The 26,861-nt window shown below is 50.9% G+C and overlaps 9 protein-coding genes across 9 annotated transcripts; 4 read left to right on the forward strand and 5 right to left on the reverse strand.

The window, feature by feature from the left end:
- The first annotated feature begins 790 nt into the window (after window positions 1–790).
- Window positions 791–6,381, forward strand: V8C40DRAFT_236146 (RecQ family ATP-dependent DNA helicase). Its single transcript, XM_083213988.1, has 3 exons — window positions 791–1,318; window positions 1,371–1,723; window positions 1,790–6,381. The coding sequence occupies exons 1-3, from the start codon at window positions 901–903 to the stop codon at window positions 5,951–5,953; spliced, it is 4,935 nt and encodes a 1,644-aa protein (XP_083077204.1). The 5' UTR covers window positions 791–900; the 3' UTR covers window positions 5,954–6,381.
- Window positions 6,382–7,157: 776 nt separating this feature from the next.
- On the reverse strand, window positions 7,158–10,801 carry V8C40DRAFT_146916 (uncharacterized protein). Its single transcript, XM_083211255.1, has one exon. It carries the CDS (start codon window positions 10,692–10,694, stop codon window positions 7,332–7,334), a length of 3,363 nt encoding a protein of 1,120 aa, XP_083077205.1. The 5' UTR covers window positions 10,695–10,801; the 3' UTR covers window positions 7,158–7,331.
- Window positions 10,802–14,711: 3,910 nt separating this feature from the next.
- Window positions 14,712–17,745, forward strand: V8C40DRAFT_236151 (uncharacterized protein). The gene is made up of 2 exons (XM_083213989.1): window positions 14,712–16,876; window positions 17,012–17,745. Exons 1-2 carry the CDS (start codon window positions 15,309–15,311, stop codon window positions 17,055–17,057), a joined length of 1,614 nt encoding a protein of 537 aa, XP_083077206.1. The 5' UTR covers window positions 14,712–15,308; the 3' UTR covers window positions 17,058–17,745.
- Window positions 17,746–17,794: 49 nt separating this feature from the next.
- On the reverse strand, window positions 17,795–19,493 carry V8C40DRAFT_146947 (HSP20-like chaperone). The gene has a single exon (XM_083211256.1). It carries the CDS (start codon window positions 19,097–19,099, stop codon window positions 17,918–17,920), a length of 1,182 nt encoding a protein of 393 aa, XP_083077207.1. The 5' UTR covers window positions 19,100–19,493; the 3' UTR covers window positions 17,795–17,917.
- Window positions 19,494–19,603: 110 nt separating this feature from the next.
- On the forward strand, window positions 19,604–21,183 carry V8C40DRAFT_236155 (uncharacterized protein). The gene is made up of 3 exons (XM_083213990.1): window positions 19,604–19,957; window positions 20,009–20,205; window positions 20,259–21,183. The coding sequence occupies exons 2-3, from the start codon at window positions 20,183–20,185 to the stop codon at window positions 21,055–21,057; spliced, it is 822 nt and encodes a 273-aa protein (XP_083077208.1). The 5' UTR covers window positions 19,604–19,957; window positions 20,009–20,182; the 3' UTR covers window positions 21,058–21,183.
- Window positions 21,184–21,277: 94 nt separating this feature from the next.
- On the reverse strand, window positions 21,278–22,755 carry V8C40DRAFT_147049 (Alpha/Beta hydrolase protein). The gene is made up of 4 exons (XM_083211259.1): window positions 22,593–22,755; window positions 22,135–22,527; window positions 21,790–22,057; window positions 21,278–21,722 (listed from the first exon to the last, which is right to left on the reverse strand). Exons 1-4 carry the CDS (start codon window positions 22,647–22,649, stop codon window positions 21,442–21,444), a joined length of 999 nt encoding a protein of 332 aa, XP_083077209.1. The 5' UTR covers window positions 22,650–22,755; the 3' UTR covers window positions 21,278–21,441.
- Window positions 22,756–23,573: 818 nt separating this feature from the next.
- Window positions 23,574–23,920, forward strand: V8C40DRAFT_262701 (copper metallochaperone COX17; the record flags this gene model as incomplete). The annotated part of the gene is made up of 3 exons (XM_083219385.1): window positions 23,574–23,598; window positions 23,665–23,723; window positions 23,780–23,920. 3 exons carry the CDS (start codon window positions 23,574–23,576, stop codon window positions 23,918–23,920), a joined length of 225 nt encoding a protein of 74 aa, XP_083077210.1.
- Window positions 23,921–23,978: 58 nt separating this feature from the next.
- On the reverse strand, window positions 23,979–24,710 carry V8C40DRAFT_236163 (uncharacterized protein). Its single transcript, XM_083213991.1, has 3 exons — window positions 24,535–24,710; window positions 24,363–24,475; window positions 23,979–24,312 (listed from the first exon to the last, which is right to left on the reverse strand). Exons 1-3 carry the CDS (start codon window positions 24,622–24,624, stop codon window positions 24,105–24,107), a joined length of 411 nt encoding a protein of 136 aa, XP_083077211.1. The 5' UTR covers window positions 24,625–24,710; the 3' UTR covers window positions 23,979–24,104.
- A 208-nt stretch (window positions 24,711–24,918) lies between these two features.
- Window positions 24,919–26,847, reverse strand: V8C40DRAFT_146988 (chaperonin-containing T-complex subunit CCT4). The gene is made up of 4 exons (XM_083211258.1): window positions 26,706–26,847; window positions 26,582–26,633; window positions 25,873–26,528; window positions 24,919–25,812 (listed from the first exon to the last, which is right to left on the reverse strand). The coding sequence occupies exons 1-4, from the start codon at window positions 26,754–26,756 to the stop codon at window positions 24,970–24,972; spliced, it is 1,602 nt and encodes a 533-aa protein (XP_083077212.1). The 5' UTR covers window positions 26,757–26,847; the 3' UTR covers window positions 24,919–24,969.
- Between the last annotated feature and the right edge of the window lie 14 nt (window positions 26,848–26,861).

Here is a 26,861-nt window from a genome sequence, read left to right on the forward strand (position 1 = left end):
AAAATAGACTTATAATAGGCATATGTTACAATCCATGCAAATCATGTAATTGGATAACCCGGGGAATATAGATCTTGATCGGGTAGCCGTGGATATAGATCTGTCATATGTCCTGGCTTCTCTGGCCGGGGATAAGGCTGAAGGTGGCCTAAAAGTACTCCCAAGATGCTTCTTAGTGGCCTGCTTACACCTTCAGAATTACAGTCAGACTTCTTGTATTCTTACCTTTGGTAAGAACAAAACTCAGAATGAAAAGGTGGATACACCTCTCTGTTTCTCATACGGCCTCTTTCTATGTTGTTGCATCATTATACGCTCATTTAATTTGTTTGCATTTGCGGATGTGAGCCGGTGCACTAATAGCATCTTCTGATATTAGCAGTAAGTCATTTTTGGTAGCCCTGTAATTGCATAGCAAAATTGAGAAACAATCTTGACAAGGGAAAGTTAATTTCTCTTTCATTACAGCTGGTACGGAATTGCCGCTGACTTAGGAACTAATATACATCCGTTATTTGTGAAGTAAGTATAAGTAGATCAAAAACGGAGGAGATAGAATAGAAGATGCATCCTGTCAGTACCTACGCAAGATTATTGGCAGTGTACAATTCCTGCTTGTTTTGCATGAGATTCAGTGACATTACATAATACACCCGACAGCCAACAACAGCCGCAATTTTTCCGACCTCATGGGCGCGCGCTCTTGCCTTTTAATGAGAGTCACGTGCTGTCGCATCTGCTGACTAACCAACGCGTTACGCGACTTTCCCACTATTGTTCACGCCGCATAGAGCAGCCCATGTTTGGCAGGCATCAAAATAGATCAAAATACAAGGGACCGGCCTCAATGCTCGCCAGAATCGCAAATGCGGACCGGTCTGGCACCCATAAGCCGGCTTCATGACTCGAAATAACCTTCCAGACAACATCGCCTGGTTGCTGAAGAACGCTGCGTTATCAAAACCTACCGCCCCTCAGTTTCCGCAAGCCAGCGATACAGCATCGTTTCGGTTCACACAATCGCAGTCTACAAACGGTCGTACGGCAGATTTAAGTCAAGAAACTACCGTATCAGCTGGATCAGACAGACGGATAAACCAGGCTCAGGGATCTTGGAGTTCAAATGGCCCGCCAAAGAGGGAGGAAGCTTCACAAAATACAGAAGTGGTGGATTTAGAGGACGACAGCATGGGCCGTCTGACCCTGTCTACCAAATCGAGAAAACCTGTGCTCCTGTCGCAAAATGCCCAGAGAGAAGCCCCTTCTTCAGCAGACGGCCGATCTAAACAGGGTTTAAACGAGTCTCTCAAGACGAATGGTGTGTAGATTAAGATTGTTTACTGATACTCTGGAACCTAACGTTATGGCAGCAACCCCGAAATCTGAGAAACAAACGCAAAATGGCATCTCGTCAGGAAAACCAGGCCCATCACGACATAATCCATCTCCAGAGCTTGATGCCGATTTTGCAGATTTCGACGTTGACGATTTGGAGTACATGGATCTAACGAGAACAACTGGCACATCTGACGAATCTGACGAGTTTGGTGAGGATGTCAAAGTTTGGACGGAAAAAGATGCATCTTGGGAGGCACCGTTGCCTACATCCAAAAAGAGGAAGAGTACCGATGACGCCGCCGCTGATAGCCAATTTCCCGATGTTTATCAGCTCCTGGGAACCGACCCTCCGGTTCCGACTCCTGGTCGACGTTCCTCAAAGAAAGTTAGTCCCCCCGATACGGCAAACCCTTAGCATGCAAAAGCACCTATCGTTACTAACTTACCCAAGACTGCACAAAATGCGTCTTCCAAGATGCCTTTGCCGGGGTCTTCATCTCCCTTAGGACGAGTTGCTAGTCGAAAAGCACCATCTCCTGTCAGACAGACCCCAGAAAGAGACTATGTCATCAGTAGTTCTGAAAGACGAAAAAAGGTGAAAATCACCGGGCAACGGTCTGCGTCCCCGGATTCTCGGGATTTCGACGAGGATATCCAACAACCGGAGCAAAAACAAGCCGACGAGTTTTTCATTCCCGATTCAGACGATGAATTCGTTACACCACCGTCGCGTACAACTACTTCGAAGAAGCAGCCAATGGAACCGTTGATCGATCCACAGGAGGAAGACGCTTTCATTATGGATATTGAGGATTTGCATGTATCTCCTCAGCCAAGACGAAAACGGTCACCGCCGCCTTCTCAGCGTGTACAAGCCAAAGGTCTCCAGCCTTCTCACCATAGTTTGTCTGAAACCCAGAGTACAGCTACTGCCGACAATGTCAGCGAAATCAACAACCCGCAGCAGTCGTTTACGCCATCCAGCCAAACGCCAAAACTCTTATCCCTCATTTTGGGGAATCCGCAGCTTCTAACGAAAAGGTGCGAATACTTGAACGGTCAAATTCAGAAGAATGAGCGGAGTTTTATGCAAGCTATCAATGATAGATTGCCCAAAGACAAGAGGAATGAGATCAAAGCAGAGAAAGAACGATTCATCCAACAGCAAAAGGCGACTCAGGATCTCAACGGATTGGTTGAGCGCTACAAAACTCTAAGTGAGCAACGAGAAGCAGTTGCTCAACAGGTGGCTCGATCATATTCCAATGGCCAAGACACAGATGAAGATGAAGCCCGACTAGATGAGCTTACTGAGCGCATCGAGGCAACAGAACGAGAGCTTTTCCAGATGATGGGCACAGCAGGCCTTGATGAAGCAAGTCTTTTGGAGCCTCTGGAAGTCCCGGCTCCGAGCAGAAGAGATGACCATATCGTTGTGCTGGGAACTCAGGCTGGTCATGGGGGCATGGTCAACATGTCACGGAGCTCAAGAGACGTCCCATTGCCCATGGGAGGCACTCAAGTTGTTCATCAAACCCAACTTCCTGAACCGCGCCCTCCAATGAATCGGGACATGGGCGCTGAGGAAGATTTCTTCTCTGATATCGACGATATGGAGATGCACTTGTTGCCTAAGCCGGTGAAAAAGACTGCTCAATTCGACACACGCAAAACACCTCAGAGGAACCGCGCTCAGCGAGCAGGAAATGAATTTAGCGATTTCAGTGACGACGCTGATATGCTTGCGTTTGCTCAAGACTACGAGGTACGCCAAACTGCCGGCGAACCGTCCCTGGATCCTCGACGGGCGTTTTCCGAAACATCTGGAAACGCTGGGCCCGCACCAAAGCAGAAGCAGACCTCGAAAAGACAGCCGCCTCCCGATTCATCACAGACAAGGATACCACCTGAGCTCATGAGGCATTCTTGGTCTGCAGACGTACAGAAGACATTGAAAGATCGCTTTCGGATGAAAGGATTCCGACAGAACCAATTAGAGGCCATTAACGCTACGCTCGCTGGTGATGATGCCTTTGTCCTGATGCCAACAGGCGGTGGAAAATCTCTCTGTTATCAACTTCCAGCTGTCGTCAAATCCGGCAAGACGAGAGGTGTCACCATCGTCGTATCACCTCTACTGAGCTTGATGCAAGATCAAGTAGATCATATGAAAGCCCTGGGGATACAGGCCGTTGCATTCAACAGCGAGTGTTCTCCAGAATACAAGCGGCAAGTCATGTCTGCTTTTAATGAACGTAATCCGGAGCACTTCATCGAGCTCCTCTACGTCACGCCTGAAATGGCTAGCAAAAGCCCCCAGTTCATGAATGCTTTACAAAGCTTGTACCGGAGTAGAAAATTTGCCCGTATCGTCATTGACGAGGCTCACTGCGTTAGCCAGTGGGGACATGATTTCCGACCCGACTACAAGACTCTGGGACAGCTTCGGTCCAAATTCCCCCAGGTTCCGGTCATGGCCTTGACCGCTACTGCTACTCAGAACGTCATTGTCGATATCAAACACAATCTCGGTATGAACAACTGCCAAGTCTTTTCACAAAGCTTTAACCGTCCAAACCTGTATTACGAGGTCCGGCCTAAGTCTTCCAATCCGGTTGCGACGCAGGCAATCGCCGCTCTAATCAACTCCAAGTATCCCAACGTTACTGGAATTGTTTACACAATCTCACGGAAGCAAGCTGAAGATGTTGCTCAGAAGCTTTCTGAGAATGGTATCACGGCTCGTCATTACCATGCTGCAATTACACCCACGGAAAAGGTGGAAGTACAAACAGCGTGGCAGAAGGGGCAGGTCAAAGTTGTAGTGGCCACTATTGCTTTTGGTATGGGAATCGATAAGCCGGACGTGAGATTTGTGATGCATCATGGCATCCCAAAGAGTTTAGAAGGTTACTACCAGGAAACTGGACGTGCGGGCCGAGATGGGAAACCCTCCGATTGTATTCTGTTTTATGGCAAAGCGGACATAAGAGTCCTCAAAAGACTGATCATTGACGGAGAGGGCAGCAAAGACCAAAAAGAAAGACAGATGGCAATGCTGAACCGCGTGACGGCATTTTGCGACAATAAAGCAGATTGTCGACGAACTGAGGTCCTTCGCTATTTTGGGGAGGACTTTACTCCGTCACAATGCCACAAGACTTGCGACAATTGCCAAGCGGGGCTTGTTTTTGAGCAGCAGGACTTCTCTGAATACGCCATTGCCGCCATACGAATTGTGCAGCAGCAGCAGAGATTAACGGCAAACCAGTGCGCAGATATTTTGATTGGTAGAAAGTACCCAGACAACCAAGAAGAAAACTCGTATGAGTATCACGGCATGGCTAAGGGGATGAAGAAGCACGAGATGGTGCGCGTTATTGACCGCCTCTCAGCTGAGAAGGGCTTCCATGAGGAAAATATTGTTGGAAATCATGGAGTCGCCATTCAATATCTCCAAATCGGACCTGCCGCCAACCAATTCTTGTCAGGGAGGCGGAAGCTTATGCTGACGGTGCAGGTTTCAGACAGTGGTGATTCAAATCAGACCAAGATCAAGAAACCGAGAGCCAACAAGAAGCAAAAAGAGCCGGCCAATAACGTGCAATCCACCTATGTCTCATCACCCATCAATACACGCAGAAAACGGGCAGCCGTTATTGATAGTGACGACGAGGCGAACTTGCCGACCACATCAAACGGCTATGTGAATGATGGTTTTGTTGTGTCGGATGAAGAATTCGAAGATGAAGCCGAAGAAGACATGGACGAAGACGAGGAGGCTTTCGAACCACTCCCTCAACACCGACCAGCGAAACCTACCACTTCAAAACCTAGTTCCAAAAAGACACTGCGGCCAGAACCTATCCCAAGCAAGCGTAGGCTCCAAGACTTGCCGGATATCCACCAAGATGTAGTGGATGCTTTCGTTCAAGCGGCACGCCAATTGGAAGAGCGAATTCGGAACGGACTTGGCCTTAGACGACCAATGTTTACAGACACTCACCTGCAAGAAATGGCCATTAACTGGACCACCTCCATCGAAAGGATGAGCCGCATTCCTGGAATTGACGTCGACAGAGTCCGGGAGGTTGGCCCAAAGCTGATACAAATGCTCAATGTGTATCATAAATCGTATCGTGAGATTGCCGGGACAGGGGTGGGTGATGCTTCCGGCTCAACGTCCAACTTGGATCAAGAAATAGTGGACTTGATTAGTTCAGACCTCGATATCGATGAGGATGAAGAGGAGGCTATGGGAGGTGGACAGGATTCTCCTTACTTTACTTCCAAGCCATCAGCTGATGTCCAAGCTTTCAATGACAGACTGCAAAGTCTGAATGACCAACCGAGTCAATCGAGAGGCAGATCTTCTTCCTACAGCCGAGGAGGAGGTAACAGGAAGTTCTCTGGTAAAAGGTGGTCCAAGAGAGGCGGTTCTGGTGGAGGGTCTCAGCGTCGGGGTGGTGGCTCCAGCAGGAGAGGTGGCGGTTCTTCAAGTGCTGCTGGCTCGTCTCGATCTGGTGGTGCAGGCAGCGGCAACAGCGGCGGATTCAAGCGTGACGGCAGAATCGTTAAGAAGAGTGGAGGAGGTATCGGGTTGATGCCTCTATGATGTGAATTGATCATTGATAGCGGCCTACTATTCCCCCTGTTTTTGGGCCGGTGTGTTTGCTTTTGCTTTTGTTTTGGAACGAGATATGAGACGTAATGAGGTCACACTTCTCTTCAGTCCCGGGTTTTATGTCATGGTGTTGGGAGGCGGAAGTCTACACATTCACGAGCTTTGGCGTTGGTGTTTCGGCATTTACATTACCCCTTTTTTGAAGCGAATTAGAAAGAGAAAAGCAGAGAAAGAAAGAGGTGAAAGGATGGGGGAGATAGAATACGTGGGCTAGAGGCGATGTAGGTAGATGTCATGGAATGTTTGCATGTGTATATACCCATATATACACCAGAGTAGCCTGCCTTCATGATTACGCCAGCAATCCAACACTTTTTGAGCGAGATTTGGAAGAAGCGGAATGGCGAGGCGATGAATACAAATGTTGACAATGCCTCATATGAACTTGATACCTTCAAGGTTGAATCTAAGCTTCCCATTCTATACTTGCTATGGTCGTTTGAGAACTGTTCTAACAGGATGAATTGTAATTGTCTGTCGTGAAATATCTGCCTGCTTTTTTTCGCTAATGCCTATCATCAATCAATCTTCATAGCGTAGGATGACCATGAGAGAAATGCCGTGAGAAACGCTGATGGTGCAATGAGTACTCATACGCAATATCCCGCCTCAGCTCCATCCGCCATCAAACATCAGAAAAACCGAAAACCAATCTGAAAGAATAAATTGCACATTGCTTTTTCTAGTACAATTACAAAATGTAGAGCTAAGCTAATTTGTAAAACAAAGCTCCGGGAATCTCAGCTATGACACGAAAAACACAAAAAGCAAACCAAAATAAATAAATGACAAAGAAAGAGCTCAAAAAGAAAAACGCGCACTCAACGGGACCAACTGGGGGAGGGAGAGAGAAGAAAGGATCGAATTAGTTAAAACAGTATTGTGAAAGTAAAAAAAAAAAAAAAAAAAAAAAAAAAAAAAAAAGAATTGGAAAAGCGAAAAAAAGATGTGTCGACACATGCCAATCAAAATCGTCTTTTTGGTGTCGCGTTATTTCCATATAAACTCCCAACAGCCCGCCAGCTAAAGCTCGCTTCGCTTCTCCTTTGATGTGAAGAAAAAAAAAAACCGTTTACGCCGCGCTATGGAAAACACAAATAACAGAATTACTTTAAAACACGGGGATTGCATGCCAATGTGATGTGAGAGCTGAAAGAGAAGCAGGGAGGATATTTTGTAATGAGCGGCTTCACATGACTCGAGAGGTTACAGAAGAAGCAAAAAGCAAAATAAAACACAATCCGATTCCAATTCCCCCTAAACATTTGATACCATAAAGCTTCTGACCATGCCATCAAATATCGCTGATTCAAAATCGCCACCTGGGCTTGAGATCCTTGGGCTCGGGTGAGTTGTCGCTGTATTTGCGAGAGCTGAACCGGCTGAAGATGGGAAGAGGGCTCGATCCGCGGACTGAGTCTGGCCTGCCCCTCGGCATTGGCAGCAAACTGCTTCGGCGAGTCGAAGCCAAAGAGCTGCTGGGACGATTGTTTAGGCTATCCAGGTTCAAGGTCGAAGAAGATGGCCCCGCGTTAGAGCGACGAGGAGGCTGTTGTTTTGCTAGGCTGCTTTGAGAATAAGGTCCAGGAGAGGTGAGGCGTTCACGGAACGACAGCCGAGAGCCAGCCCTAGAATACGATCTGGGGAATGATTCTGACATGGGTGAATCTGAGCCAGCGCGTGTGAGAGAACTTCGAGGGGTGGGAAGCTTGGATGTCGATATAGGCGTGATGGCCGACGTTGACCTTTGAGGTGCAGGCGTTCTGTATGGGCTGCGAGCTTCGCCATCTAGGTTGTTGGAAGAGGCGTTCCATCGCGGTCGGTGCGCCATAGTGGTCGAAGGTCGAAGGCTTGAGGAGGAGGCAGAAGGTGGGTAATAAGAAGAGGAGGAGCCCATTGTAGAGTACCTGGACCCAGGCTTCTTGGCGCTTTTTGAGACAGGGGCCGGTAGCGACGAGTCCCTCCGGTTGGTTGAGGTCGACCGGAAGCTGGAGCCGCTCGCATTGGGCGATCGAACTTGGTTACCAGTATATTTTCGCGCAGGCGTCTGCGGATCGAGACCGAGGGAGTTCATAATCACCGACGAAGGCGGAGAGCTTCCTGGAGTCTCCATGCCGCTGCCGTTGGTCGACCTGTCATTGGAGAGCATGCTGGAGATGGAATCTCGCAGCTGCTGGCTCTTTCTTTCCGCGTATATGTCCTCAAGGACAGAGTCCATCTCTGCAACGTCGAGCTTCAGCGTCGACCATCGGGTTTGCATTTCCGTGTGGAGACGCAAGATCTCGCCATTGACGGTCAAGCGATCCTTGACACCCTTGTCAATAATGGCCAGGACACGCTCGATAGCGGGACCATAGTGTGTCTTCTTTGCCTCATAGCTCTCAATCTTTTTGGCAATGGAAGGCTGGTTCGTCAAATGCATACCAGAATCGATGGCCTCCCTCAGCTTCATGAGAGACCGCTCGACGGATTCGTGCATCTTTTGAGCCTGCCGTCCAGCACCTCGGAAGACAATGACCCATCGATCCTCGCCAAGCTCCTTACGCAATGACTCGGCATCCTTCTCTAGCTTCTTGTAGCTTCCATCCAGGCCATTGTGGCGCATTTCCAGCTCTTCACATGCGGTTGGGAATGCATGTTTCGCCCGCGTCTCAAAGACAGATAGTCGCATGGGCAAAAAGTCTAGTGAAGCTCTCAAGGGCTGCATCCTGGCGAAGAGAGCAAGCAGACTGGAGTCATCCTGGGACAGCGTCGAGGTTCCTGGCGAGTTGGGGCTTAGCGGCAGGGCGAGGCTAAAGCGGTTCGAGGGCGCCAAGCGGGCGGCCGAAATAGGGTTGTCTTCAACAATGGTCTCGAGATCTCCAATATCAACGTTATCGCCGCTCGCAACGACGGCAAGGCTCTTGTGACGACGCTCCTCCATCTCGAAGACAAGCCGCGTAAGTTCTTCCATCTCGCTCTGTATGTCGCCCAGAACGCTGTTCCACAGCTCCTCCCACTCCATGGCAAGTTCGACCTGGTTCCGCACACTTTGCAGGGTTTGCTTTATTCGGCCCCATTCCTCAGCTATGGCCTCCATCTGAGTAACGGCCCGCCTGAGGTCATCTGTTGAGACAGTCGCGATGTCATGTCGGTTTTGCAGCTCATCAATAGCATTGACATAGGCGTTGATGAGATGCTCGAACCGATTAATGGCGTTCTCAACTTCTTCCAGACCTTCACGGCCACCGGCGGCAGCCCACTCGACATCATCCTCACTGTCCAGCCCGCTGACAACCTCGAGGGCCTTTGATATCCAGCTCCGGATCTGCTCAGCAGCATTGATCAAGGCCTTGGAAGCCACTGGGGCAGTTGGGATAGCTGACACCTTGCTGGAGAGCGCCTCGGCATCGGGAATACCAAGCAGAGTCAATTGAGCAAGCTGGTTGGTAAACGACACCCGGGAAAGCGTATATATTGATCCAGGTCGATTGTGACCCTGTTGAAAATAAGAGCTCATTTCCGGCTCAAAATGGTTAAAGGTAATTACTTCAGGCGGTGTCATCTCCACAATTGGTGATTCTTTTGGCGGAGGGGTTGGTGGGGACGGGGAATATGAGGGAGAATAAGAAAGGGAATGCGAAGGTGAGTGAGAAGGAGGAGCAGCAGGAGGCGAGGAGGGTGGAGGCGGATATTCCTTGGGAGATGGCGGACGCGTGATTCGCTCGAGGTGTTCGCGTCGAGTATCCAAAGTGACCTTGGTACCATTGCCGTTTATGTGGTCGGGCAACCGATATTTCTGCGTATCCAAGTCCATGTTGAGTGTTTCCGGCACTTCAATCTCCGGTAGTTGGTAGGAATCAGCGGCGATGGGAGACATGGAGACGTCTGAGAGACTGGACGATCTATAATGAGGAGGGGGGGCGCCGGTGCCTTTCCAGGGGCGGCCGCGCCGAGAAATAATTTGCTGGACTGAATTCGCTTGGTGTTTCTCGTCAAGCTGGCGGAGCTGTTCTTCGTCAAGTCGGCCGATATCAACGGGCTGGAAGCTGGCGGTGGCCTTCTTGGCTGCTGCTCCAAGGCCGAGAGCCTTTAAGCGAGCAGCAAGGCCTGGCGATGTCTTTCGAAAAGCAGCGACCAGGAGCTCATGCGATGGATCGGGTTCAAGAAGGGTGCTGCTGCGTTGCCTGCCGTAAGTTGGACTCAACGTCAAGTCGGGAGCACCTTGAGAAATCGCGTTGTTGAAAATGTTGCCAATGTTGTTGTTGCTGTTTTGGCTGTAGCCTGGGGTGGTGTTGATGTTATTCGTGCTGCCACTCGTCCGCGGTGTCGACAGGTTCGCAATTCCTCTGGCGTCTGCGGGAGTGGCCGCGACAGACGCAGCGGTTGGAGTGGCCGCAGCCGAAGCAGGAACCGGAGCAGAAACTGGAGCTGAGGCGGGAGTGGAAGCCCAAGCAGGAGCTGCGTAAGGGGTGGCGGGCGACTGGGCGACGTCGTCAGTTGTTTTTCCAAAGTTTACATGCTCAAGGCTTGCATCATGGCCGTTGGTATGCTGCTCAGGGTCGCGCTTCGGGTCCACACCCACGTCGGATTGTCTGGAGCTTTCGTTGGCTGAATCTGAGTCGCGGTCTGGCTGCGAAGCCGGCTGTGGGTTGCCGCTGGCGTCCACGGCAGCAGAATGGCTGGTGGTCATATGCCGCAGGTGATTGCTGGGGCTGCAGACAAGCCCGCCCCAGAGAAGGTTGGAGAAGTCGGTAGGTGTTCAGAGCGGCGTTGCTCACGACGCGCTAGTGGAGCGCGCCAGGTGTCTTCCAGTGGACGAAGGCCCTGAAAGGCCCTGCCGGCAGTGCAGCGGCGCAGTGGGTGGAGAGAGAAGGTCGGTGCAGAAGGTTGAAGATTACGGGCAGTCAAATGTTGAGCGCTGTGACTTGTAGGGGTGAACGGCGGGTGGCAGATTGGATGCCGAGGCCGCCACCGCGAAGCGTCGAGTGCTGATACGCTGCCGTTGTTGTCCTGTCGTGTTGCCAGTCCGACTCTCGCCTGGAATTTTTTCTCTCCCTCGCGACGGTCCAATCAACAACGACTCGCCGCTTTAAAATCCCGACGGTGCCGCTTTGCTGCTACCTGTCCGAATACAGGTACGAGTACAGGACAGGACCTCGTTCTCGGCGAGTGGGCGGGTGTGGGCGGATGCGCAGTAGGGTTCGGTTCGCTGGATGCCTGCTCCGGTGTGCTGCTGTAGACCCAGCTTTTTGGCGGCGTCGACCGGGTTAGGCGTCTGGTGACTGGGCGACAGAGGGGATTCTATGAGTAGACGATGCGGTGCTGGTGGAGAGCGCCCTTGCGGCCCTGCAAAGAAGCTGCAGGAGCTTGCAGGAGACGGCTCTCGACTGCAGCGAAGCTTTGGATAAAGCTGGGCCGTCGCCTTAGTTTGGCGTCTGCCTGCGAGCCGAACCGGGAACAGAACTTTGGTGCCTGGCGTTTGAGTATCGATACTTCCTGATCGTGAACTCCTGGGAGAATGGTCGTGATGGGCCTTGGGCATCAGCTGGCTGAATCAAGTAAGGCCCGTGTACCGGGGTCGTGCGGCTGGGCAAGGTGGAAGATGCAGAGCGAAAACAAGACAAGACTGCTAGAAAATCGGTTGATGCAAAAGAAGCGGCTACGGTGAACACGAAGCCCAAAATGGGGGATTGGTCAAACGATGCATGGACTGATTGCTTGCTTGACTTGCTGTGGTGAATCAAAAAAAGGGGGTTGAAGGAAAGGGACAGACTGGTCAGGAGGGGTGCAAGAGGAAGAAGCGCAGAAGCGTGGGATCGCAGCCCAAGTTAATTAACGGGAGCTGCTCGTTCCTGAGCTAAGAGGGAGTCGAATGGCTACGGCGCAGGTACCTCATCTCCCTTTGGAGGTACTCGTACTCCCTACGCGTATTTTGGACGTTTGGGCTTTTTTGGTCTCGATCCGCCGGCCGAGACTGCACATTTGTCGATGGATAAACGACTAGACAAGGGGAGGCGCCTATCAAAATGGGAATAAAAAGAAAAGACGAAATAGAGAATGACGGGAATTCGTGAGCTCGATAGATTGGATCCTGGCGAAAGATGCTCACTGTCCGCCTTACGAGTGGACGGGGACAGAGGATCCATGCCCAAGGTACATGTACCTGTGGTGTTGGGGCTGGTACCTGTCCCTTGCCACAAATACCCAAGCTCATCAAACTGCATTTCACAATTGACTTTGGAACTACGAGTACTACCTTTGGTACTAAGGTATGCTCTCTGCAGCCTCCAGCTTCCATTGGTGGTAAAGATCAAGTTACTGTGGACGGAGATGTTTACCAGAGGGAGGTTGTTACATCGAGTGGTAGGCATGTAAGTCTGGTTTACACGTGTGGCTGTCTCGGATCCGAATTCGCAGATAGATGTAACTGTATACGAAGTGCGCCGTACCTACGTAGATGACACGTTTTGACATGTGCCGGAATGCAGCAGGTCCAATGCGCAGTGCATTGAGGTTGGGTAAGACTCGCCACATGCTGATGTGCCCTTGAGAGCGGCTACTGTAACACAGCACAGCACAGCACAGCACAGCACAGCACAGGGCATTGGATTGGATGCGATAGCACCAGGACGGACTCGACTCGACTCGAATTGGTGACGGGATCAAATGGGGCCAGGCCAGATTCCCTGCTGTCGACATCCATTGATAGTAAATTGTTCGGGGCCATTGTCGTTTTGGGGAGCTCTCAGCGCACTAATGCCACCACTGCCGCAGCTCGCAAGGAGTTGAGTGCAATGGAGCTCGTCAAGCTGCACAGCACATGCAGTGTCGAGTTGCGCTAGCATTAGAGCCATGTCGGGCTAATTAGCGCATCCCCACCGCTGACACGGGAGCTTCCACAGCGCTTCCACAGGCATCCCGCTTCTGGCAGCTTCAAACAAGGTGAAACGCTGCGAAATCTCCACGGGCTCCATGCTTGTCCGGCCCGCCTCCACCAGGGCGTCCTGCAGCCATTTTCTGCATCACCAACCTGGCAGCTTTAGTTACCGTCCGATGCCTGTGCGGCCTGCGAGTTTCTATCTCTTTCTTTGCCTCTCATCCTCTCTCCCCTGTCCGGGTCACGAGGGCTTGTGCGAGTAGCGCGGAAAGCCCTCCATGGGTATGTCAGTGCTGGTACATTACTTGCAGCAAGTCAAGACTGGAGTGTTGGGATTTGACCAAGCTAGCGGGATGCTGGTCTGGATCCAGCCATGGGTTCCTCCAGGTCCTCTTTGGGCCATCGGTACTTGCACTATTTGATGTCAGTGCTCCATTCGTACTGGTCCATACAGGTACCTTTTAGCCGTCACTTTTCTTTACCGAGCTCCAACCAAGCAGTCTAATACTAGCAGCTATTGGTAGCTGCCACTAGTCTCGAGGTATTGATGGAGGCAATTTGCCTAGCAGTATCCATACCACCTAGGTCCATTCAAGTGACTGGCAAAAGATTGGGCGTCGACAAGAGCTCACTACGACGAACGATGCGACGCGACGGCCCGCGCTACAAACAGGAGCTACTGGATTCGTCTGTGGCCGCTGTTCCATGTACGAGCGCTTTTGGTGGTGCTGATATCACTGAAGGAGGCAGATGCCCAATCAGTCAGGTAAGTCGGCATAGACGTTCAGAAGTACCGCGCTGTACTTGCACAAGAGAGCTTCAATCTTATTATAGCTCGCAGTCATACGGAGTTACCCTTGCCTTATGATGCAATTACCTCTTTCCCTTGTATTGATACGAAGCAAATATTACCACGCTGCACATACGAGCAAGTACAGTACCTTGCTATGGGTTAGCAGGTACTTTGCAATCTCCAGAACTTGGACTGATCCATCCACGCAATTTGGAGATAGCCAAGGGACTGTACTCCTCCAGTACCAGACAGCATCAGTCAGCTGTTGGGCATCAGCAATGATAACTGACACTGACAGAACGTGGCGTTGAGTCTGAAACCTCGCCCCAACACAGCTCTGGCCTATGCACAATCTATCCAGAACAGCCACAGCTGCAATCACTCCTGCTCCGTACTCCGTGCACTGCTCCGTGCTGTGCTTGTACGAGCACTGATCATTGATTCAATATTTTCTTGCACAGTACTGTATTCCAGCTGGTTCTTGCTCTGCGGAGAGGAAATTGCGCGCCTCCGGTTGCCCTGGGATATGACACCAAGCAGCAAGGACCCTTGGGAATCGCGATGACAGCGACAGAAATGATTCGTCACCTTGGCCTGGGGCCTGCATGGGCATGGGTTTGGGCTTGCCTGGTCGAATTGGCCCCGACAGCCTCTACAGTACATGCATATGGGCTAGCAGGGAACCTGGCAGCTCCCATGAGGGACCGTGGTCGAATCGACGACTGCGAGTACGAAGACGTCAAGTGATATCATACCCGTACCAGTTCAAGCATGCATAGTATTTGCATTTGCATTTGCCGGTGTGACGATGGATGGAGCGCTGAGGCCGCACAGGCTGACTGCAGCGCTACCAGTGGAAGAAGCTATTCCAAGCAATCAATCCCGTCAGCAACAAGAGGCAAACAAACATCGCCAGGTGGCCCTTCGGACTCGACGAGACCAGTTGGGGTCCAAGCACACGCTGGGCGGAGATGGACGGAGCACCTAATGCTACCTTCCTATGCACTAATTAATGTAAGCCTTGATCATCGGTTGATAGCATGCGTGAACCAATGCACGCCAAAAACTGCACCCGACACCAAAAAAAAGGTTCGTTTCAAGTCGTTGCCCCCCCCGGACAACACCAAACACGCAACGCAATTTCCCATCTCCACGCCTCCCACCAACTATGTTTTGGCGCCCTCAGGCTGCCAGAACCCCTGAGTCCGCGTGCGCCTCGGATCTTCAGCACCAACCCAGAGCAGCCCTACAGCACCGTCTGGCTCCGTGATTGATTTCTTGTCTCTTCCATACTTGCTTGTACTCGTGCTTGTCCTGACAGTCCCAAGTATCCACCACGCCATTCCCGACTGCTTGTTAATGGTGGCCGGCAGCTAGCGACTCTGCTGCCACTCAACTTGTTGTTATATCCCCCCCTCGTCCGTGGTGCACGCGACTTGATCGAGCTGAATAGCTGGCCCTGGGATCCAGTGAACCGACTCTCCTTCCAACGACAACCCCAAAGAGACAAGATTTGCTTCCCCTCTTAAGAGAGAGCACACGAGGAAATCCCAAGACGAGATTCTCTGCTTGAGCCCTCGCAAGAAAACTCTGCTTCTTTGTGCTTCTCTTTTTGCCTCTCTGCCTCGTTCGCCATGTCTGCCGAAGTCGAGAACCGTCCGCACTCGCCCGATGCTGCTCCGTCGCAAGCCATTGGTGCAAAGACCGAACCGTCCCGAGCCCTCTCGACAACTTCCACCATATCTCAAAGCTCCAGCAACGATGGCACCTCACGAGACTCCTTGGGCAGTGAACTGTCGTCTCGCATGTCCTCTGCGTCGTCCCGTATGTCCACGGCGTCGTTCCGGTCCGACATCTCTGGAAGGTCGTCTTCCAGGACTCGGCGCCGAGGTTACATGCGCCCCCAGGGCACCGACTTCGCGGCCAGCGCCAAATCCCGCGAGAGCGTCATGAGCTTGGGCAGCATCGCACATCTTCAATACTACTTTGCCCGGACAGGCCTTCTCGATGGCAAGGGCGGACAGCTGGCTCGTAAGAAGCAGCCGCGAGCGACGTTGGACCTAGCAGCCCTAGAGGGCACAGCTCCCATGATGTCGCCCACGCCCACGACTGCGGGCTTCGACATGGACCCCTCGTTTATCTCCATGGGCAGTAGCCCAGATCTATCAGGACATGGGTTTATTACGGACAATGCCGTCGAATCCCCCACCGGCATGGACGACATGGACGACTTCTACGACGGCTTCCTCGAGGAGGACCCGGATATGCTCCCACCCACAGCCAGCACCTACAACCACCGAGAAAAAGTGATTCCCAAGCCTCCCACGGTTGCGGAGCTGAAGACGGAGCTGGAGAGCGCCCTGCAAGATGCCCTCAAGGTCCTCAAGGAAGCTAAGGAGCGGAAGGAGGGATCATACAAGGCATCCAGCGATGCGCCTCGGTACCCCAATATGCCTGACGAAAACACTCAAAGCTGGTACGAGCTGCAGGGCATGAACATCCTCGACTTTGTGACTCTAGCCATCCGCGCCGCCAAAAACTACTACACCGCCCACGAGCTGCCTGACCGGCTGGATGCTATCAAGTCGGAAAGGCAGATCCGGGCAGACCTTTTGAGCGTCATGGAGGTGCTGAAGCAGATGGCCACGAGGAACTTCAAGGGTGGCATGCGGGATGAAGAGATCTCCACCATGACGACCTGGATCGAAAGCGTGTTCGACATCCTCAAGAAGGAGGCCAATATCGAGGCATCAGAGCAGGCCGAGCGATCGAGCTGGGCGTGGATGAGGGGCGACTGGAAAGGCAAAGAGTTGGAGCGAGAGCGACAGTTCCTCATGTCCATGATTCCGGATGAAGAGCCGCTTCCCGAATGGACGCCAGCATCCAACGACGCCGATTTGCCGACGCCCTTTTTGGAGGCCATGCAGAACGGCCTCTTACTTGTGAGGCTGCACAACGCCGCAGTCAAGAAATCCAGGAGGCGATTCGGAGCGATCCCGACCTTCCACGTCAACACACAGAAGCCGTACCGAAGCGCCGACAACCTCCGTTACTGGGCCAAGGCCGCTGAGCTGCGCTTTGAGTGCATGATTTCCATCGACCCCTTGGGCATCGTCTACAACAACGGCCCCCAAGTCTGGCTAGATTTTGAAGCGGCCATCCTCAAGTGGTGTGCCCATGTGAGGGAGGAAATCACAAACGAGTTGGTCTAAGCACCCTTAGTACTTGCTTTTTGTCTAATTCTGTTCCTGATTTTTTTCTTTTTTTTTACACTTCTATTATTGTTTTAATACCTGTTTTAATACGTGCACCTGCTCATACACATATATTACTACAGCAGAAAGAAGGCCTTTTCGCTCCATGACGAATTCACGCTGCCATAAAAAAGACATTTGGCTGGAGTTTTTTTCTTTTTTTCTTCTTTCTTAATACTTTTTTTTTTTCCAAGGACACCGCCATTTCTTTTTTGGCTCTACTCTTTTGGTCCCCTTCTTTTACTATTTCTCTCTTTTTGGATTGATATTGATTCTTTCAGGACATGCACACGCAAAATACATCGAGGCGAAGAGGGGACCGGTTTTCTCTCTTACTGAGACAAAGATTGACGCTACATTACAAACAGGAACAACATTTTCCTTCTCTCTTTTCATCTTTATCCTTAATTCCCTATTATACTTCCCCCCTTCCTCTCATCTTGTCACCCGTCATGCTTGCAGCATTGGCGAGGCGTTATCACTACCTATTTGTCTTTTTTACTTGACCCAAACAGAATGTCTTCCCTTCTTTGTGAATTATCAGTCAACATACACCTTTTTTTTTCTCTTTTTTTTTCTTGTCTTGGGTCGAGGGAGGAAAACAACAACAACAATAAGAGCAACAAGAAACAACAGAATGCTGTACAGTGGGATGGAAATTGAACAGTGGTGCGACGCGCCTACTCAACTATATGTCAACATATATACCCCCCGTGGCGCGAGCGCAGGCGCAGGCGCAGAGTGGAATTTTTCGATAGGGTGGTGGATGGACAGGAGGTAGCTACACAGAGAGATGAATAGATTGGCTATCATGGTGCGTGCTTGTGTGTTTGTATGTGACTTGAACTTGATTGTAGATGAAAGAGCGAGTTCACTTTTTTTTATTGATTTACTATTATAACCCAATATTACCCAAAAACTAAAGCGATCAAATGCTATATACTCACACAGAACTCCTGAATATCATTCACCAGCTAAGCAATCTTGCTCTAAGCAATGTCCACCTTTCTCACTTCCATCCACTCCTTTTCCACCTTTGGCACCGTCACAATCAAAATCCCCTCCTCCATCTTCGCCGTGATGCCAAATCCATCAACGTCAACATCTAGATCGGCCTCCTCGCCATCAGCCTTCTTCTCAGTCTCGCCCTCAGGAGGCAACTTGACCTCCCTCTCGAAAACACCGACTCTACGCTCTCGCACGCCCGTCAGGGTCTGGAGGAAGGCCTCGTCGCCGGGGCGGTGGACTACGCCCGCGATGCGGAGGGAGCGCGTCTGCGGGTTCCAGGTCACGCCGACGTCGTCCTTTTTCGCGCCAGGTAGGGCGGTGTGCAGGATGAATGCGTCGGGGGTGTTGAAGATGTCAATGGGAGGCGAGAAGGTGTTTTCGTCCTCGGTGTTGGTGTTGTTGCGGGTGCCGGGTTGAGCGTATCGCTCGGCTTGGTCGCGGATGTTGCGGAAGAAAGGGTGGCCCATGAAGCCGCGCATCATGCCGGGGAAGTCAAACGGAGGACCGCCGGCACCGGGACCTTCAAAGGGGCCGCCTCGGCGCCATCCGCGACGGCCTCCGCAGCGGCCACCGCGGCCGTGGGCGTGACCGTGGCCTCCACGACCTCGTCCATGTCGTCCGCCTCGTCCGCCCTCAGCAGGATATGAAGGCGGAGGAGGAACGCCGTCACGACGGTTGTTATCTTCTTCGTCGTCGCTTTCCGAGGGCGTGACTTCCGCTGGGTCGGGGAATGGCTCGCCCTCCTGCATGGTCTCGGGGGAAGAAGACGCTTCATTGGTCTTTTCACGAGGGGCTTCGCCCTCGCGGGGAGCATTCACGCCGGCATCGTGCGAGAAGGGATGTTCGTCGTAGCGAGGCGGGCCGTTGAAGTTGTTGTTGAACCAGTAAGCCCAGACCGGGGGGGCTTGATCCCACCAGGGGGGGCCGGCTCCGGGAGGTGGAGGCGGAGGTGGATGCGGCTGGTGAGGCTGGTGAGGCTGGTGCGGAGGGTGTCCGCCGTGTGGTGGAGGAGGAGCTCCAAAGGGGAAGCCGGGAAAGCCGGGGAAGGGACCGGGAGGGGAGGTGTTGTGATCTACGCCGTGGCCGGGATCGCGGCGGTTGTTTGGGTTGGGGTTGTTGAGGGACTGCATAAAGTCCCAGAAGGGATGTTGCTGGGGAGGCATAATGATGATGGTGATGGTTACCAAGTATTAGAGTTGTAGAAGAGTTGTTGATAAAAAAGAAGAATGGAGATGGAAAGTAAAAAACATGTAGCGTCACGATCACGTCCCTTTATAATCACATCATAGACCAACGTACGCGTAACCTTGATAGCATTTCACATGCCAACTGCTCTAGGCAGTCGTTCAGCCAACTCATCGAACCGCATCGACACTCGACGAAGCGGCGAATTAAGTCTACGTGTGTGTGGTGCGCAAACAGTGCGAAACCTTGACAATTGGCAAGCAAAGCAATTTAAAACTAACTAATTGAAACCCCCAACACAGCTAGTAGTAAGCGTAGCTTGGGAAAGTTTTGGGGAAACAAGCTTGAACAAGGCAAAAAGATGGTGTGACGAGGAACCCGTTCGTCAGGCGTGGACACAGCACACGCGTTCGGTGTGCGTGGCGAAATTGGGCGGCGATTTTAACGGGTGAGGATCCCGGGGGGAGGTCGGACGGTCGGAGGTTGGAGGGGCCGATTGGGAACGTGCGGCTGAGCTGGTGCCTGAAAAAAAGGGAGATGAAGTGAATGATTTCTTGATATCTTGTTGAAGCTTATTACTCTGCAGCTTGAATTGAACTGCAGATATGACATGTGAAGCTGGGAGGTTGATTTCACTAGTTCAAATTATGGGTGGTGATTGTTGTAGAGTTAATGTAGGCTTACCTTGCTTACTTACAGCAGGCATATATTGCTACCTAAATGGACTGGGACCTTTGATACTAGAGTTGTTAGGTTTCCTATTACTTGATAGTGCCCGATCTGGCAGTAAGCAGTTTTAGTAGCCAGCTGAGCTGTATTACGATCCCTGCATACAGGTAAGAAACTCAGCTCTGTGCTACAATGTCATTAAATGAAATTGCTTCCAGAATTTTATTTTTGCCGCCAACAAATAGATATCAAGACCAGATGCTGTTATTCAAGTTGCGGGGTACCATTTCAGGCACCAAACAGGCGGCTTTCGTAGAGAAACATCAGCAAGAAGCGTCTCGGCTGTCGATGTAATGTAAGCTATACACCATCATACACCATATATACAAATCATGAATTCCATACCACCAGACGTGTGAGTTTAGAAGATCCAGGAACTGGATAGGATGTGCTAAAGATGACTCCTAGCATTGCTTCTTCCGTTCCGTTCCGATTCCTCGTTGGGCCCAATGAGCGAGAATTCACCATACACTCTGCTCTCTTTACATGCCAGTCCCCCGTCCTTGAGAGATTGGCAAACGGAAGCTTTACCGAGGCCACTGAGAAATGTGTCAAATGGACATCTGTAGACGAAGACACCTTCATCAGATTTTGGCAATACACGTACACGGGAAAATACACCGCTGCTCCCCCAGTAAGCGTTGCAATCGAGTTAAAGCCTGAAGCCACACCCAAAGTACAACCACCACCAAAACAACCACCGATTCCGGCTTTGTTCGATTCTCGGCGCCCTCCTCCCAAGGTTGTGACACCAGAAGAGCTAAAACGCAAGGGTCTATGGAAGACATTTCTAAAACAGCGTTCCTCTGAGCCTGTTTCTACATTCTACACTCCTGGTTTCGTTCGTTTCACTGGCGCCGAAGACAATCTCGCGAGTGAAAATTATACAAACACTTTTCTCTCGCATGTGCGACTTTTTATTTTTGCAGAGTGTTACGGTATTACAGCGCTAATGACACACTCTCTCAATGGGCTACATTGGACATTGGAGAAATTTACGTTGCATGATGAGAGAGTCAACGATGTAATCGCCCTGGTAGATTACTGCTATGAGGATTCGGTTCCGCAACCGCTGAGAGATCTAGTCACTCTGTACGCAGCTTGTAAGATTGACAAGTTATGGAAGAGTGAGCAATTCAGCGCGCTTGTGGAGGCGCATAGTGAACTGTCGATGGCTTTGCTTGGATTGATGGTGAATGAGTTGTAGACTGAAGACATTATTATACTCTTGCTATCTGCATCATTCTCTTAGGAGTGATTAACATAGATCACAAAATGATCAAATGGGATGATAGTTTCTATACTATCAAGGTTATATTAAACAAGAACGGCGAGCCAATGTATATATTACCTCTTTATAAAGGCAATGCCTATTCAGCAGCCCAATTTTATGATCCAGCATCCCGTGTCGCAAATAATAGTGGAAACTAGACGAGTATAACTATAGTAGCAAATACTAGAGAAATGTAGCTATAGTAGTAGAGAGTATTAATAGGAGGCATTCCCCTTATAAACAATGGTGTAATACCGATGAATCATAGAACGCTAATGACTGAATGGAGATAGTCTACAACAAACGCTTATCGGCACATCATTTACTCAACAACCAGTTGAGTCCCTCTTCCGCATCCCGTTGCTGCTTTGCACTAATCTTCAGATCCGGGAAGAATCCCCAAAACCCATGAGGCAAGCCGGGATAAATGTCCGTCTTGGTAGCAACCCCGTCATCCTTGAATACCTGCTCCATGACCAACGCGCAGTCTCTCACAGGATCCAGCCCGCACACCTGGAAATACGTCTTGGGAAGGCCCTTGTGGGTAGGGAATGCCACGGGGAATACAAGCGGGCTGCGTAAATCAGCCTGATTATTCTCTGCAACACAGAAATTAATTAGTTGACCAGTTTCTTGACATGATACCTTCCCTCTGTAGGAACTTACTCCAGATGAACTTCAACGACTCAAGAGAAAGCACTGGCGCATTGGCATTTTGCTCAAAACTGATGAATCGATCCTTGTATTTCTCTGGCACCGTTTCGTGATTCACGCCGCCTGGCATTGCAGCGTAGATGCCCGTCAGCGGAGGGCTCAACTTGTCATTTAGGGAGAGATGAGCCACGATCAACGCCATATCGCCACCTGAGCTTTCTCCTCCCACCAAGAACCCCTTTTTAGGATCAATACCCAATGACTCCAAATTTTGCGCTGTCTAATAGACGTGAAAGAAAAATATCGTTAGCAAACTGCCAATTATCCACTCCTCTCGGAATCAATGGTCTCACGTACCCATTTAGTAGCATCATATGCATCTTCTATAGCACAAGGAAAGACATGCTCAGGGGCATGCCTATAGTTGACATTCACCGCAACACCGCCAAGCTTCGCAAACAGTGCACAAAGCCAAGTCTCCGTATCTAGATCCCCCACAGCATATCCTCCGCCGTGGAAGACAACGAGTCCGGGCCGTCCTTCAGTCGACTCCTCTCGTGGCTTGTAAACGCGGATCTCGGTGGTGCGGTTGTCTCGCACTGGGATCTGAATGTCTTCTTGAAGGTATGGAAGTGTGGCTGGGTCCACTTTGGGAGCTGCATCTTTCATGGACTGGATCATCACCCGAACTTGAGGGATGTCGGTGTTTTCGTCCCAAGCGGCCAAAATGGGCGACCCTGACTTGAGGATCTGGTATGATGCTTAATATTGTTTTCTCATCGAATCACACAGATAACACCATTGGGAAAGCTTACCGGCTCAAACTCAGAATTGACATCGCTGAGAGCGCGAATCTCTTCAATCGTAAGCATTTTGTCGGAGATGTATAGTTTATAGTTGAATATTGAAAATGTCAATGCTTAGGCCTACTAACAATACGAAGCAACTACAGCAGCGGTTATATATATGACTTTGTTCTCTCTCAACTCTCAGGCCCGTCTCTCATTTGTGGAAAAGTAAACGCAATGCCGATTTACCTACAAGGGGGAAGACAAGACGGCTAATACGAGATGACAAGACGGCAATGAAACTGGACAAAAATATCTCAAGCCAGGCCTCAAAACCAGGCACGAACGTAACCTCACATTCCCATGGCCAATCTCGGCGACACTCCCCCTCTCTCACCTCCGTAAAAGTCGGTCATTCACCCCAAACGAGTGAAGCCCGAGCGAGAATTCGGGTCCGAACGACGGTGCATCAATACAGGGGTTCAGCGGCCGGGGTGGGGACCGGAATCTCCCGGCCAGCGTCCCGGAGTTAACGGCCAAGTTGCAACTGGTCAGGTAGCTTCAGTTACTGTATTTAATCAAGTTTTAATGTTTGTCATGGTTTAGAAAGCATGGTGCTGCTGCACCCTGAGTGCCAGAATAGGCATTTGCATTTTGGACCTCGGACGCGATATACGAGATAGACGATATACTCGATATACCAGGAGAGGTTCATTCGGGAAGATGACCTAAGGTTAGTAGTACGGAGAGTCCCTGAAGAATACTGAGCTACTTTGATGACGTCAGCGGAAATGTGCTCAAAATCACGAAGTTCCCACGCCCGCACGTGAGACTCCGGCAACATGATTGGCCAAATCCGCTGCTTAGAAATGCACCAGCGAAACTGGCGTGACTATTCTCAATATCATCGCCATCGTCAAAAAATTAAAAGAAGCATGATTCAACGCAAGCATCTCTAACACCCAATCGCCAATATCACAATTCCATTGCGCTACAAGAACAAGCACCATGGATGCCAAGCCTGCCACTTTCTGTATGTCAATTGCCCCCCAATTTCTCTGCAGGGCCGCAGCAACTAATCTTCTTCTGATGTATATAGCTTTGGCCGCTGCGCCAGTTGCTTCTCCCGCAGCCTCCGCGAGCGCTTCCAAGCCCAAGGTCAGTTTGTCGCAAAACATACAGGATACCTTTTGGTTTTGCTGACCATGGAATAGCCGTGCTGCGTATGCAAAGAGGAAAAGTCGAAGCGCGATGAGTGCATGCTCTTCTCTACGGCCAAGGATCCCGCTGCCGACTGCAGATCGCTCGTTGACCAATACAAGAGCTGCATGCAAGGCTTCGGATTCACTGTGTAAATCAAAAGATCTTCTTCCTGGCGCTATGCCTTTGTACATTATCACCATATAGACTACTCGGAAAAGTACGGCGCTCGATTATTCTCCATTCTAGATTAACGATCCCATCACCTGACAATGCGAGGGCCAATCATGAAGTGCATGGTGATGCAACTCCCGATAGCTGGTTGGATGTGAGCTAGACTCAGCTCCCATGTTGGTGCGCTGTCACCTTTTCCAGAGCTATAGCTGCATCTTTTTCCCTCCCTGCGTAGCCAGCCATCATCATAACCTCTAGTTCTTCCACCTTTGCATCTGCCTTGGCGACCACATCAGCCATCTTGACCTCGATAGCCTCTCTGCGCTCGTTCAATTCGATAATCTCGGTTAGGCATTGCAAGATCCTCTGTGTTCTATAAAATTATTAGCCCATGCTAGCAGAAGTTGTCAAGTAATTCATTACCGTCGACGCTGCAAGTCTTCAAGCCAGGCACTAGCCCTTGCCTGGATCTCTGCCAGGGCAGCACCGTATTTTTCACTCACTGCTCTGCTACTCTCATCTCGGTCCTTTTTGAGCTGCTTTGTGTCAGCCTTTACTCTTCTTGGCTCGAAAGAGGAAATATAGGTAGACAGACTTTGTAGATCTGTTGGTGCACTTCCAACGCAGCGTCTCCCGGATCGGAAGAGTCGTTGGAACGGGACCGAGTACTTCTTCTTCTGGCCATAATTGCCAACTATCCCTTTTGGAGAGAATGAAAGTTCTTATTATTAAACCCGTGTATAAATGAGACGAGGAATGAAGAGAGAATGCATGAAATAAGGAGGAGATGCAACTTTTGGTTCAACAAGGAAAGCGTGCGCAGTCGAAACTCTGGGAAGGAGCCAAGCGCATTCAGCCCCCGGCATCAAGTTGAATTATTCGAGAAGTACTCGAGATCCAGTACAGATAATGGACCTTTTTATCTATAACAAATAAATAAACACAAGAGGCGAGTCAAGATCAAGATTTGCTTCTTTTAAATTTAGATATTACATCATACAGCAATCCTACTAAAAGACTGCAATTTTCTCTACCTTGACAAAGCAATGTCGTCTATTCTCAAAATCATCTTCACCGTCTCAGCCGCCAGCTCAATGGCGCTTGTGCTGACCAAAAGGGGCTGCAAGACGTTCTCCTTGGAGATGTTGGTGTTGACTCCTCCAGATTTGATGCTGACACCGGCGTTCTTCTCTCCCATCTCGTGTCGGTGTCTCAGGTCGGTAACAACCTTGATGCTGTTCAGACCGGCGTTCTCAGCGAGGGTTGTGGGAATGACCTCCATGGCATCCGCAAAGGCCTTCCAGCAGATGGCCTCTGTGCCTGTCAGGCTGCGTGCCTGCTTGGACAGCTGAGCCGCAATCTCGATTTCAGGGGCACCACCACCAGCAATCAGGGCCTTCTTCTTCACCAGACATCGGAGAACGCAGAGGGCATCGTGCAAACTTCGCTCGGCTTCCTCCAAGATAAGAGAGTTGGCACCACGAACAACAACGGTAACAGTCTTGCCAGTAGCCTTGGCTCCGGTGACCTTGACCATGCGTGATCCCGATGACTGAACCTCCTCCACAAGATCGGCTGAGCCCAGCTTATCCTCGGTGAACGAGTCAATGTCCGCAATGGGCTTGCAGCCAGTGGACTTGCAGATGAACTCGACTTCGTCGCGCTCGATGTCTTTGATGGCCATGATGCCGAGCTTGGCCAAGAAGTGTAGGGAAAGGTCGTTGACGGCGTCGCGAAGGATAGACTTTTGGATCAATAGCACGTTGCACTTAGCCTTCTTGATCTTCTTGGCCATGTTCAAAAGATATAATCGCTCCTCCTTGACAATCTTGTCCATCTGGCGGTAATCGTTGACCTGGATCGTGTTTTCCATCTTTGCATCAAGTCAGCACAGGTATACAGATTGAAGTTATTAACTGCCACTCAGACTTACGTCAGGCTTGGGAGGACTGAGCTGGAACTGGATAAGACCAATACGGGCCTTCTCCATTCTGATGGGACCACCGGCGTTCTTCAGCACAGGTTGTGTAAGAACGAGGCCATCCACCAGCTCGCTGTCCTCAATTGTTCCTCCCACCCTCTTGATCATGCGGATGTTGTTGAGGTCCACGTTCTCCGCAGTCTTAACATCGATAGTCTTGGTAATGGCGTTGACAGCCATGGGGCCGAGAAGGTTCGAGTACTGAGACACAATCTTGGATGATAGAGAGGTGTTGGCAGCCTGGAGGAGGGAGGCGTTGTCGGTCAGGGAGATGGGCTGGGACATGTCGTGTAGGACTTCGACGGCGGCGGCGGACGCTCTCTGGAAGGACTCTGAAATGACGGAGGGGTGGATGCCCTTGGACAGCAGTCGGTCAGCGGCGCCGAGAAGGCTGCCGCAGATGACAACAACGGAGGTTGTGCCATCACCAGCCTCGACATCCTGGGCTCCTGACAGGTTAACCAGCATCTTTGCGGTCGGGTGCATGACGGACATGCTCTTGAGCATGGTGTTTCCGTCATTTGTAATAATCGTCTCCCCCTTTCCACTGCGGATCATCTTGTCCATGCCTCGAGGGCCGAGAGACGTTCGGATTGCATCGGCGACGGCTACATTTTTTATTAGCAGATCGAACGACCGTGTTTCGAATGAGGATACACACCTCTGGCAGCGACAATGTTGGACGAGCGCACCGCCATGGGCTTCTCCTTGTCCTGTGTCCATGGGTTAGCGGGGCAGCTCAGGAGCTCGAGAGGCGTGTTAGCTTTGGGTTTTTTTCTCCTTACCTTGAAGGCGACATTCTTGGACTCGCCGCCCGAAACGGCCGGTGCAGACATTCTGGAGACTTGTGTTTATCTCTTGGGGGATGCAGAGCCAATCTCCGAAAAGCCACGTTCACGGCGAGCTTTGTTGAGAAGCAAGTTCGCGGGTTCCTGGAGCCT

This window comes from Trichoderma camerunense (genome assembly GCF_050948025.1).
Source record: "Trichoderma camerunense strain CBS 138272 chromosome Unknown V8C40scaffold_3, whole genome shotgun sequence".
In the NCBI taxonomy this organism is placed as follows: Eukaryota; Fungi; Ascomycota; class Sordariomycetes; order Hypocreales; family Hypocreaceae; genus Trichoderma; species Trichoderma camerunense.

Excerpts from the sequence above, each read along its gene's own strand:
- V8C40DRAFT_146916 (XM_083211255.1), bottom strand. The coding sequence starts at position 10,694 with ATGACCACCAGCCATTCTGCTGCCGTGGACGCCAGCGGCAACCCACAG.
- V8C40DRAFT_146988 (XM_083211258.1), bottom strand. The coding sequence starts at position 26,756 with ATGTCTGCACCGGCCGTTTCGGGCGGCGAGTCCAAGAATGTCGCCTTC. Across the intron at positions 26,634-26,705 it reads CCAAGAATGTCGCCTTCAAG|GACAAGGAGAAGCCCATGGC; the intron begins GTAAGGAGAAAA and ends CCATGGACACAG. Across the intron at positions 26,529-26,581 it reads CAACATTGTCGCTGCCAGAG|CCGTCGCCGATGCAATCCGA; the intron begins GTGTGTATCCTC and ends TAAAAAATGTAG.
- V8C40DRAFT_236151 (XM_083213989.1), top strand. The coding sequence starts at position 15,309 with ATGTCTGCCGAAGTCGAGAACCGTCCGCACTCGCCCGATGCTGCTCCG. Across the intron at positions 16,877-17,011 it reads AGGGAGGAAATCACAAACGA|CAGAAAGAAGGCCTTTTCGC; the intron begins GTTGGTCTAAGC and ends ATATTACTACAG.
- V8C40DRAFT_146947 (XM_083211256.1), bottom strand. The coding sequence starts at position 19,099 with ATGCCTCCCCAGCAACATCCCTTCTGGGACTTTATGCAGTCCCTCAAC.
- V8C40DRAFT_236146 (XM_083213988.1), top strand. The coding sequence starts at position 901 with ATGACTCGAAATAACCTTCCAGACAACATCGCCTGGTTGCTGAAGAAC. Across the intron at positions 1,319-1,370 it reads CGAGTCTCTCAAGACGAATG|CAACCCCGAAATCTGAGAAA; the intron begins GTGTGTAGATTA and ends ACGTTATGGCAG. Across the intron at positions 1,724-1,789 it reads GTCGACGTTCCTCAAAGAAA|ACTGCACAAAATGCGTCTTC; the intron begins GTTAGTCCCCCC and ends AACTTACCCAAG.
- V8C40DRAFT_236163 (XM_083213991.1), bottom strand. The coding sequence starts at position 24,624 with ATGGCCAGAAGAAGAAGTACTCGGTCCCGTTCCAACGACTCTTCCGAT. Across the intron at positions 24,476-24,534 it reads TGCACCAACAGATCTACAAA|CTCAAAAAGGACCGAGATGA; the intron begins GTCTGTCTACCT and ends GACACAAAGCAG. Across the intron at positions 24,313-24,362 it reads GAAGACTTGCAGCGTCGACG|AACACAGAGGATCTTGCAAT; the intron begins GTAATGAATTAC and ends ATAATTTTATAG.
- V8C40DRAFT_236155 (XM_083213990.1), top strand. The coding sequence starts at position 20,183 with ATGAATTCCATACCACCAGACGT. Across the intron at positions 20,206-20,258 it reads AATTCCATACCACCAGACGT|CATTGCTTCTTCCGTTCCGT; the intron begins GTGAGTTTAGAA and ends GATGACTCCTAG.
- V8C40DRAFT_147049 (XM_083211259.1), bottom strand. The coding sequence starts at position 22,649 with ATGCTTACGATTGAAGAGATTCGCGCTCTCAGCGATGTCAATTCTGAG. Across the intron at positions 22,528-22,592 it reads TCAATTCTGAGTTTGAGCCG|ATCCTCAAGTCAGGGTCGCC; the intron begins GTAAGCTTTCCC and ends GCATCATACCAG. Across the intron at positions 21,723-21,789 it reads GTCGTTGAAGTTCATCTGGA|AGAATAATCAGGCTGATTTA; the intron begins GTAAGTTCCTAC and ends TCTGTGTTGCAG.